The sequence below is a fragment of the Artemia franciscana genome, chromosome 18, assembly GCF_032884065.1.
Source record: "Artemia franciscana chromosome 18, ASM3288406v1, whole genome shotgun sequence".
Taxonomy (NCBI): domain Eukaryota; kingdom Metazoa; phylum Arthropoda; class Branchiopoda; order Anostraca; family Artemiidae; genus Artemia; species Artemia franciscana.
The window spans coordinates 23,998,353-24,010,705 of NC_088880.1; the positions used below are offsets into that span (position 1 = coordinate 23,998,353).

Consider the following 12,353-nt stretch of genomic DNA (forward strand, 5'->3'; position numbering starts at 1 on the left):
GTTGAACAGAACCACGTCCGATTTTTCTCTATTGAATGTAAGGTTAATCTTAGCATATTCTTTACTTAAAATAGCAAAATTTCTTTCGAACGACTGTACTGTTCGACTAGGGTTAAAAATATCATCTGCATAAGCGATAAGTGACACATCAATCCCTTTTAAAATACACGAAGGAACTGCGCTGGATTGGGCGTTCAGGATACAGTTATTAAAGGCAACTGGAGAGGTAAGGGCACCCTGTCTGACACCTCGACGGACTGGAATAACGAAACGTGTTATGGTCCCATCAGGTAGTCTGATAACAACAGCAAGATGGTTATACATATCATATAAAGCACGAATGGCAGACGTGTCAACTCCTCGTTTATATTAAAATATTTAGAAGACTTACCCAGGGACTGTTCCCTCCTCAACACACCACTCTTTACGCTAAAGTTTTTTACTGTTTTAAAAAGTAGAGTTGAAAGAAAGAGTCAAACTTTAGCGTAAAGAGCGGGGTGTTGAGGAGGGAACAGTCCCTTTAATATACGGAGTAATTTCTGTTCGTTTTAAGTTTTAATATCGCTCCTTACTTTCAGTTAAAAAAGCTTGTTTTTTTTTATTTAATTAAAGAGAAGAGTCAAACTTCCACCGTATGTACTTTATCAAAGGCCTTCCAAATATCCATGCACATGGTCAGAATCAGTTTCTCACATTTCTGATTTGTTTTCACTTATTTTTGTCAAATTCAGCAAAATTTTACTGTAAATTTAATATGTAAATTACAATTACCTAATATTCACTTCATGTAAATTTTGTTGTTTACTTAGAGTGTGAAAATAACCGTTGTAGCCTGTAGATAGGTGATAAAGAGTCTTACCTAGTAATCTGTTGCTGGTCTTTCAACGACAGAAGAAGGTCAAAAAGATCTTTAGGTCCGTATAATGGCTTGTAAGATGACAAATCTGAAATGTTTAATTTAATTTATTAACGAGTCTAATTATTGTTGTTGTGAAAAACTTTGTATCATAAAGAATTTACCATATCGTATGTTTGATCCCAAGTTTATATGAGAGTTTGAATCCGATGATAGTCAGCATGAACATCAAACTGCAGGAATTGGATGGAAAAAATAAAAAATTAAGTCAAAATAAATTATCACATCAAAGACGATACAACAGATACAAATTAGAAATCCTAAGAGGAACAGAAATTAGAATGAATGCTCAGATCAAACTTAAAACGAACTGAAATTACCACAAACAAGAGTAGGGCTAGTGCTTTTTAAACATCTCATGGACAATAGACTCATTTACAGTTTGCTGAAAACTGCTATATTTTGAGCTAGTTTTTTTTTCATTTGTCTCAAAATCAAAACTAAAGCAATAAAAATACATCACATTGCTTAATCAACGTTAAAAGTGGTGTCACTTCCATTCTCTCTCAAACCCTTTAAACTTCGTTGTCAAAAATGCTATGTATTTAACGATGTGGCTTTTTTTTATACCTACATTTTTTTTTATACTAATTTTTTTTTTAAACCTACAAATAAAAGGAAACAAGAAACATATAATCTTAATAATCGATAATTGGAGCGAATGAAAGTAAACTGACTGTTCAATATATAATGATGTTTATTTCTGGAAATCTACACAATTTTCGATGCTTTAATGTTACAATTATAAGAAAGAAAACGTTTAAAATACATTTTGTTTCAAGTAAAGCAACAGTGAGCCCTTTAGAAGATTAACGAAAGTCTTTCGGTCCTTTTAGGAAAAGCCAGTTGGAGATGCTTTTACATCCTAATTACTTTCCACGAATATAATATTTTGAGTCCCCTTGTCCTTCAGAAACACACCCTGAAAGTTTTTACTCTATCTCCATAGTCGTTCTCAAGATATTGTACATACGTAAATTTTGAAAGTCTGGGTGAATATACTCTCTTTGTTTTGCCTCCCTGCTTCACTGTAAATAGATTCAAATTACAATTGGGCTTACAGTTCGTAAAGCTTTTAGATGTATTGTAGACGTACATTTTTCTTCTCGCCCCATCTCCTCTCTCTAAACCAAAAAACGGGAAGGTCCCTTACTTCTTCCCCATCAACCCCATACACACTCCGAAAGCATTGAATCGTTCCCCTCGTTCCCAATATGTCGCAGCTACAGCATAACCTAGATACATGGTTTCTTCGGTTTACTCCTTCCTACCCCCACTGAGCTAAAATCTGAGGATCAAGCAACACCCACGCCCCCAAATTTCAGCTCAAACCCCCAAGCTGTCCAATACGTTATTTTGATTCCTGGGACTTATTGCACAACTGAGACGTATAGCATCAAACTTTTAAGAAGATCGGAGACAATTTTTTACTACATTCCCTTCTGCTCCTTCCCCTAAGTCAAGATTGGGTGTCCACTTGGCTCCCTCTAAATTTAAATTAAGGTTTAAGCTAGAATGCCTAAGCCGTTCCTAATCTATTGCAAATGGAGTATTTTGATCCCGGCGTAGCACGTAGTGTCTTGGCTACTTAACCGTGAACAGATTAGAGAAACCTTAGAGGACTGTGGTGCATAAATGTTTAGGTATATCAGGACATTTTTAGCCACCTCCCTTCTGCCCCCCCCAAGGCCTAATTTGAATTTCACTGGCCCCCCTAACATTTCCTTAAATATGTAGTAGTAGTAGTAGTAGTAGTAGTAGTAGAACAATTTTATTAGAAATAAACATTTCTTAATCAATAGCACAACATAAGCGAAGCTTGCGAGGCAGTGCTAAATTCAAAGAAAATAAAGAGACAATATGGAGAATAAGAAAATATGGAGAATGAGACCATATACCGAAATCAACAAAAAAACAAAAAACAAAAAAAAAACATAAACAATACACTCCCTTGCGTGACCCCAAGACAACAACAAAAAAACAAAAAAATACATAAATATTACAAATGAATAAGCTATGTAAAATTTATTTTAGTTAATCTGTTTCAAAAGCATACCTACCGAGCAACTCCACACGTAAATCAGACTTAAACTGCTCAAGGCTACCTATTTCCTTGATATCTATACTCAGTTTATTCCAATGTTTTGAAGCCCTGTAAATAAGTGAAAAAGAAGACCTACTTGAAACTAATCGAGGAACCTCAGTATTACCTCGTATCAGAGTAATGTGGTGGTGAACATCAGACCTCTCAAAAAATATTCCGGTAAAACAATCAGGAAGGCTACCTCTGTAATACCTATATATAACAATCAACGTATAAAATCACGTAATCCAGCTGCAGGCATTATATGTAAGTCTCTATACATAGACCTCAAAGACTCCTGATTCCCAACACCACAAAAAACTCGGATAGCATTATTCTGGATCACACGGATTGGACAAACTATCGAAGGGAAAGTACCAAGCCAAATCGACGAGCAATACAAAATATAAGGGTGAATCAGGGAAAAATATAACAATCGTAGAACATTTGGGGGGAAAATATGTTTTAATTTGCGCATGATACCTAAGTTACGTGACAGTATTTTCGAAACTGACTTCACATGATCTTTAAATGATAGGGTTTCATCAACATTGATTCCGAGGTATTTGGTGAATCTTGTCCGTTTAATAATTCCCCGCTCCGAAATTATTTCCGTAAATCAAGGGTAAAAATTCGGAGATCGAGAGAAAATAAAAAAATTTGACTTATCTATATTCAGGTCAAGGTGGTTTATTTTAAGCCATGTACATATCCTGCTCATTGCTGCATTTATCGTTGACATGAGCAGTTCTTCTGTAGGGGAAACACTCACCAAGGTTGTATCATCAGCAAATAAGGGCATAGTAAGCTGGGTCTTACTCGGACTATTGTCAACAAAGTCGTCAATTCTGGGCAGAACTTTCACAACATGCGATAGATCATTAATAAAAATTAAAAACAGAGTCGGACCCAGTACGGATCCTTGGGGAACCCCCCAATTAACAACATTTTTACTAGACAAAAATTCTTGTAAATTGACATACTGCTGTCTATTTTGAAGATAACTGCAAAGCAAAGCCAATGTAGCACCCCTTAATCCATAAAATTCACATTTTTTAAATAATATTCGATGGTCAACAGTGTCAAACGCCTTAATTAAGTCCAAAAAAACACCAGCTACCCTAAGCTTTTTATCAAGAGCATCATTAATTATAGTAGTAATAAATGAAATCGCCATTTCTGTTGTTCTGCCCTTCCTGAAACCAAACTGATTTGTATGTAGAAGTTTATGACGCTCCAAATGCTCATAAATTCTAATATTAATACATTTTTCTAAAACTCGTGAAACAACAGGTAATAATGAAATTGGTCTATAATTCCCCAGATCATTCTTATTACCACCCTTAAACACAGGAGTTATTCTTGCAATTTTAAGACAATTGGGGAACTTCCCTTGCTTAAAGCAAGCATTAATAAGGGACGTTAATATATGTGAAATGCTTGGAAACACGGCTTTTAAAACAAGAAGGTTAATGGAATCACTCCCAGCCGAAGAACTTTTCATCTCAAAGATAATCTTACGAACTTCATCATGAGTAACAGGTCTTAGATACATTGATACATCGACAGAAGTCTCAAGCGGAGGATCATTATCAGAAGCTACTATAGTACGAGAAAATCGAGCCCCAACAGTTGCAAAATGTTCCGAAAGGGCATTACAAATTACAGCAGGCTCATTCGATTTTAACCCATCACTTGTAGTAACTTCATCAGGCAGAACCGGATCTGTTGAAGATATAACACTTTTAATAATTTTCCAAGTTTTAGCTGGGTTACCACAAGCATCTTTAAATTTACACTCAAAATATTTTTTCTTCGCGTTTCTCTAAAGTTTATTAAGAGCATTTCTATAATTTTTATAAGCTCTTGTGCAAACTGGATCGTTTTCATTCCTTATTGAATCCCTATATACTTGGTCTTTCTTATTTATGCACCGCAGAAGACTAGGTGACACCCACGGCTTTTTGGGCATCTTTTTCCTTGACCTTGTCCGATTCACTACACAAGTTTTACTCAAAATAGAGATCAATGTATCACAAAATCTTTGAAAACTTATATTTATATCATCTAGATTTTCAACTTTATTATTCCAATCAACATTAGAAATCTCTTGTTTAAACTTTTCTAAGTTACCCTGGTTGAGCACAGGTAACATACTCATTTTCAGTCTAGAACCTTGCTGCCTCGGAAAACAAACTTTAAAACTTGCCGAAATCCCAAAATGGTCAGAAACATCAGTAACAATAACCCCTGGATCTAAAAATTTAGAATTAGAAAGGATATTATCAAGTAGCTTTGCCGTTAAAGTGGTAACACGCGTACAAATATTGATAGTGGGAAATAAACTATTTGACATGCAAAGCAGTAGGAAATCTATAGGAATATTCGAATTCATATCGTTAAGGTCAATATCAAAGTCCCCAAGCATGAAGAATGGGTGCGAACCAGTAGGTAGTTTTTTCCAACTATTCCTCCAAAATATCCAAAAAGGCCGGTATAGACCCAGATGGTGGTCTATATAGTACAACAACATAAACATCTTTTGGCTTAAGCCTGAGCTGAAGGATAAGTGGCTCAAATAACATCTAGTGAAACAGCACTAGATCACTTCTTACCAAAACCTCGATATCACTCCGTATATAAGCTCCAATACCCTTTATGTTGACGAAATTGACGATTCCTATGATAAAATGTATACCCTGGAATATCCAAGAGAGCAGAATTATGCTCATTTAGCCATGTTTCTCTGAGACCATTAACCTGAAAAATGGAAAGTTCACATATCTCGCTTATAAAATTAAAAGATGAATTCAAACCCTGGCAGTTAAAATGGAAAACTCTGAGATCTTCAGAATCACCACCACCATTCCCGGACCTCAAACCATCGTTAAATAGGTACTTTGAATTATAAGAAACATATTGACCAGCAATTCCAATATCATAATTCCGGCGGAGCTGTTCCGTAACATGCTACCAAAATCCACAAATGAAGCTTCCAAAATTTTAAGACGACTGTTGCCCGGGGTGCCGCGATCACCATCAACCCTATTCATACAGTTTTACAACAAAGTAATATGGCCTCATCTCCACAACAAAACAAAAAAGAAAAGAAAAAGAACTAAACAAGAACAAAATAGAATATAACAAACAACAAAAGAATGACACTTTCCATCTCAGAAAAAAACAAACACAAAAAGAAACAGGCCGTATTTCGTTAACCCGTAACGAATCCATGTACAAGTTACCAAATACAACGGCTACTAATTCCCACAATCACACAACCATAATTATTGCGACAAAATAGTAAGTTTTATTTTTTATTAAATTTCGTTATTATTTTTTTTAATTGATCTTTTCAATAACAAATAAACACTCACTAATTCTAACAACTGCAACAAAAAAAAAACAAAAACTAAGAATCCAACAAACACTTAGCATTGTACCAAGGCACTTTAATAACACGGTTGTCCTTTTTAACAGAGATGCTGGGTGGTAGGGTAGGAGGTACCCAACATTCCACACCTTTATCCGCCAAACGCTTACGTAACCCAAGTAATTCTTTACGCAAAACCCGCACACGTGGTGAGACATCATCACTAATAAAAACAGACTTATAAACACCGAACTCTTTCCCTTTTAATTTTTTCGCATTACTTAGAATCAAAAAACGTGCCTGGACACTGTCCACCCTAATTTTAACAAAATTCTTGGAACAGTGAACCACAGTGAATGGTGGCAACTTGTCAGGTGGGAGTGACAAACCAGCTACAATCACCTCAGAAACCCGAGATGCAGCCTCATTCAAGGGTACATCATTAAGGCCCCAAAACAGCAAATTATGCAACTTGTCCCGATTTTCATCAACAAGAGACAGAGACACAACCACATTCATTTCCACATTGCATTTCTTAATCAGCTGTGACTGGGCTTTTACAACACTTTGCAGAGCTAGAAATTCTTATTTCACTGTTGCAATTTCATTGTCCGTTGGACTACTTTTATTTTCAAGCACCATAACAGGACTTTTAACTGCTGCACCCAAATCGTTCTGAATTTCAAGTACACTCTGCTTTAGGGTTTCCATGTTCACATTTATAGATTGGACCATTTCCAAAATTTTAATGATATTCTCTGCATTCGTTTTCTGGCAGTCCGCATTAACACTCGTATCCGAATTACTAGTAGAATTCATAACCGGATCCGATAGCTCAGCTTCTGTTCGGTTATGTTTGGGTCTGGCTTTCTTTCCCATCCTGACTGTATCAAAATAATATGTCACCTACCTTTGCAAAAACTTATTTTTTACCCACGCTAGTTTACAGCGTGCAATTTGCATAAACCGTTAAAAGGGCACGGCTAACACCACATCAGGATTCATCAGGAACTAGCTTGAACGCAGAACTCACTCCTTTATATCCAAAATTATATTGTAACAATTAATTTAAGCAATTATCGCTATTATTCACATAAGTCTACAACATGGCATAGCATCCGTTGTATCCGGGCAGAAGCAGTCAGACAAGTTTATCCATTGACTGCTGAATGAACTTACTATCTCAAGCCGTTCCAAAGCTATTGGAAATACGATACTTCGAATACCTCATATCAATAGTGCTTTTGGATTTACCTCGCTGTTTGGACGTGAAAAATTCTAACTCCCATGAAGATTTTCGGTCCAAAAACGTTAAGATTGACAAAAGCTCCCCCAACACAAAATTTGAAGTCTCTTCATCCTTCCCAACACCACCAAAGGTTTTGAACCACACGCCCCTCCCCTGGTCATTCCGAAGATATGACAAATATATTATATTGATGGTCTGGGTGCCCAGAGTGTCATTAGATTTATCTCTGCTCCCTCCAAAAGTCAGAATTTGAAGTCTACTTAATAGCACAATGCCTCATGAAAGTCACAACTCGATCTCCCAAGCCGTTCTTGAAATATCCCTGATACTATATTATGTTAACCTGTTAAATATAGTGTCTTTCGTTTTGTAATACGAATTCACCTTGAATAGACTCTAATCCAACAGGGTTTAAACTCCCAAACTTCTAGGCAGAATTGATGCGAAATGTATTTAGCCCTTCTCTGCCATCTAACCGACGGTCAAATTTGAAGTCCATGTGCCTTATACCTCCCCAACTTCACCCGTCCCATTCTTTCTCCTGCACCACTTAGAAGTTTCATCGCCATCCACCTAACCTTTCCTAATTTATTGTAGTTAATTCTTTTTGATAGCCTTGACCCGCATAGTCTCTTTTAATTCTTCTTCTCACCCAAGTCACTTTTCAATGTTTACTTGCTCAACTTACAGTCCTTGTTATTTTTAACTTGAAGACAAGTTATTTTTAACTTGATACTTGAAGAAGTTTCCTGAATATTCCAGACACTAATTTGATAACCTGTCAATGCACAGCGTCTGTTTACTCACCTCTTGTTACTTACCTTGTTACCACCTTGTTACTTACCTCTGCATAGATTACAAACAATATAGGACTTGATCCATATAGGATCATGACCCAAACCTATGATCCATCTAGGATCATAAAAATTGGTTTAACCCCTTCCCCTCCTTCCAATGTAATATTTGAAATCTTGTTTGTCCACCCTTCCTTGTACTTTCCCCAACAGTAACTTTCAAATTCATCCCCCAAGCCGTCCTTAACATATACAGTATTTCGACGAGCTGGATAGACATAGTGTTTTTGGCTTAACTCTGCCCCCCCCATGTCAAATTTAAGGTCCAATTGCCTCTCCCTTATAGAAATTTTTCCAAGCTTTAACAAGCTGCGTCCAAGAAATTGTAGGTATGACGCATAGTCTGTATGAATTGTAGAATTTTAGTCTGGTAACGCATAGGGTCTTTTATATTACCTCGCTACTTAAATATGTCTAGACTTTAAGTTCTATAGGAGCTTGTAGTACAAATACGACTTAATGATTAGAGACAGTTCTTTTATTCCCATCCCCTACCGTCAACATAATAAGATAGAGAGGGTTGGTTACCCTCTATTTACTTTTGACTCTTAACAATGGTGTTAGAACTTCCAACTTTCAATTCAATCAGCCACCTCCAAGGTTTCAATGATCTCCCCTTCCATAAGAAGTGGCTGGGAATAAAACGCATTGATACATTGAAGGTTTATGGTTCTTTGCTGTACATTATAATGCAACAAAGCACAAAAATAAAACAGCAAGCTTGGCTAACTTAGGTAGTGGTACAAAACACTCTTGATCTCAAGAACGTAGGTACGAGCTGGTGGTGAGTGCGTCTTAAATTGCTCAAAGTAAAATATTAAAAATAGATTCCTTAATTTTTGGGTGAAAGGTGACTCTGCGGAGAAAAAAAATAATGAAAAGCGACTATCTTACTCGCGTGGATAGGTAAAAAATATTGACTAAATGGGAGGTGAAGGTTTTTCTTTCGATAAACCCAGAATTTACGGGTAATTTTTGAAAGTCTACCTTTCTTTGTCCAACGGTTGAAGCTCGAATTAAAACTTTCAGGGACAAATAGACCGAGATAAATAGGGGACAAATTGGCTCTAAACTTTGTATGGAGGGGGTGAAACGGCCACAATATTTCTTGGATCCTCGCAAAAAAGTACAGGGTATATCACTGCTAGTACACCAACAAAGTATCTGCACACAAAGTTGAACTGTTTTAATGATTCATCTCCTAGAAATGGGGGCCTTAAACATGACATAGAAGTTCTTCACCTTCTCCTTAAGCGTCTTCTGATAGTTTTCCTAAAATATTTAAGCTCTGCGAACTTCTTTTTAGCATACCTGTATCCCAGGAAGAGAGTTCGTTCCATTTCAAGTTCATTTCCTGAATATTCCTCTCACTTCGAGCCCTTATCAATATTCTGCCCTGTTCCTTAGCCAGGTTAACCAATGATTTCAGCAAGCGTTTGTCCCAATTCATCTAGAAGGGTTTTCACATGACATTAGTTCTGTCATTACAATCGTAGGATGTGTAATTTAGTCAAAATCACCGTAGTCTAAAACCTTATATTCTCTGCTTGAATATATTATGATATAAAAATTGAGATAGTATATATATAACAAACAAATATAAAGTAGAAACAAAAGGGAAAATCTTTTCAAGACAGTGGAAATCAGTTCTGTGAATATTTCGGCCCTATGTCCAAGGGCCGTCTAAAGCACAATACGAGAACAAGAGAGAAAATATGTATATATAAATAAGCTTACATCAAATTATGAGAATTAAAACTAAATCATGTTTTCTAAAAGTTTTTTTAAAAACAGCCCTAGCATCCTTACTTCAACGAAGTTCAACCAGGACTGACAAAAAGAATGAAGTGAGAATATAAATTCATTCAAACTAAAGATAACAAAGTGATTAAGTGCAATTTCTCAGAGCCAACCTTGCTTTTTAGCAGCCTGTCTCAAAGGCCTTTTCGTAGCTGGTTCAATACTATTATAAATCGGTTTAGTAAAATATTTTGTTAGATCATTTTTAATTAAATTTGAGTATAAAGAATTTAGTGAGTATTCCCCTAAGTCCCTGTTCAAAGAAATATTATTATTTATTTTGAGATTAATTTCGATTGATTCTCGAACCACCTGTTTTATCCCCAAATCATTACTGATGAGTGAAGATTTTTCAAAAAGTATCGTGTGGGACGGATTATTAAATATATGCCAACCTAAAGCAGAATCAAAGGAGTTGTTGGAACTGTTTGAAATTAATGCCTTGTCTAAGTCTTTTTTATGCTGTTGTAACCGTTTTTCTAGATTCTGATGGATCCTACCGACATAGTAATATCCACAATCACAGGGTATTTGATAGACCCCTCTTTGGCGAGTAACTGGGGTCTTGTCTTTACCGGAATTTAAGAAATTAATGATTTTAAAATTATTAGTAAAAACTACGTAGAGATTATTTTTTCTGCAAATATGTTTTAATTTTGTTGTGATTTTCGGGATATACGGAGGATAGACAATATTTGAGGGCTTATCAGTAGCCTCACATTGTGAAGTATCGTCTTCGATTTTACAAGAATGTCTTTTTATTCTACGGTTAATTATTTTATTGATAAAAGGAATGGGGTATCCATTACCAAAAAGAATATCTCTGATAAAGTTTATTTCTGCATTTATATACGAATCGGAGCAAATATTCAGGGCACGGTTAATGAGGGAAGTTACAACTGCTCTTTTTACTTGTGGGGAGTGATTTGAATTAAAGTGAAGATATCTATTGTTTTGTGTTGGCTTTCGATACATAGTAAAATCCATTTGATCAGCATTACGAATAATCAACACATCTAAAAACGGTAGTTTATTTTCAATTTCAACTTCTAGGGTGAACTGCAAATTTCGGTCATAAGTGTTAAGATGATCTAAGAAGCCCCGAACTTCAGCTTCCCCAAAATTCCGAAGTGAAATTACGTCATACATATAACGACCCCAAGAGACATGTTTCAAAAAATAAGAATTTAATGCTCAATTTTCAAGGTTCTCGACATAAATATTTGCCAGTAGCCTGAATAATGGTGCCCCCATGGGTAACCCATTTTTTGCTGATAAAAAGAATCGCGAAATAGAAAATACATAGAAAACTTATTACAAATTTCTATCTTCCGTATATCCCAATTTTTTCTATCTTCCTTATATCCCAAAAATCACAACAAAATTAAAAAATATTTGCACAAAAAATAGTCTGTATGTAGTTTTTACTAATAATTTTAAAATCATTAATTTCTTAAATTCCGGCAAAGATAAGACCCTAGTTATTTGCCAAAGAGGGGTCTATCAAATACCCTGTGATTGAGGAAATTACTTTGTCGGCAGGACCCATCAGAATCTAGAAATACGGTTGCAACAGCATAAAAAATACATAGACAAGGCATTAATTTCAAATAGTTCCAACAACTCCTTTGATTCTGCTTTAGGTTGGCATATATTTCATAATCCGTCCCACACAATACTTTTTGAAAAATCTTCACTCATCAGTAATGATTTGGGGATAAAACAGGTGGTTCGAGAATCAATCGAAATTAATCTCAAAATAAATAATAATATTTCTTTGAACAGGGACTTAGGGGAATACTCACTAAATTCTTTATACTCAAATTTATATATATATATATATATATATATATATATATATATATATATATATATATATATATATATATATATATATATATATATATATATATATATATATATATATATATATGTATATATATATATATATATATATATATATATATATATATATATATATATATATATATATATATATATATATATATATATATATATATATATATATATATATATATATATATAGATAAGTTGTCTGTGTGTGTGTGTGTGTGTAT

At 35.0% G+C, this 12,353-nt stretch overlaps 1 protein-coding gene across 2 annotated transcripts in view; it reads right to left on the reverse strand.

Annotated features, from left to right (window-relative positions):
- LOC136038785 (TBC1 domain family member 19-like) overlaps nt 1-12,353 on the reverse strand; it is a 57,386-nt gene that overhangs the window by 21,652 nt on the left and 23,381 nt on the right. For both annotated transcript variants that reach the window (XM_065722163.1, XM_065722162.1), the window contains exons 3-4: nt 9,787-9,925; nt 860-944 (exon numbers count right to left, since the gene is read on the reverse strand). In XM_065722163.1, coding sequence (XP_065578235.1) covers nt 860-944; nt 9,787-9,925 — 224 coding nt within the window. The remainder of the gene's footprint in view (nt 1-859; nt 945-9,786; nt 9,926-12,353) is intronic.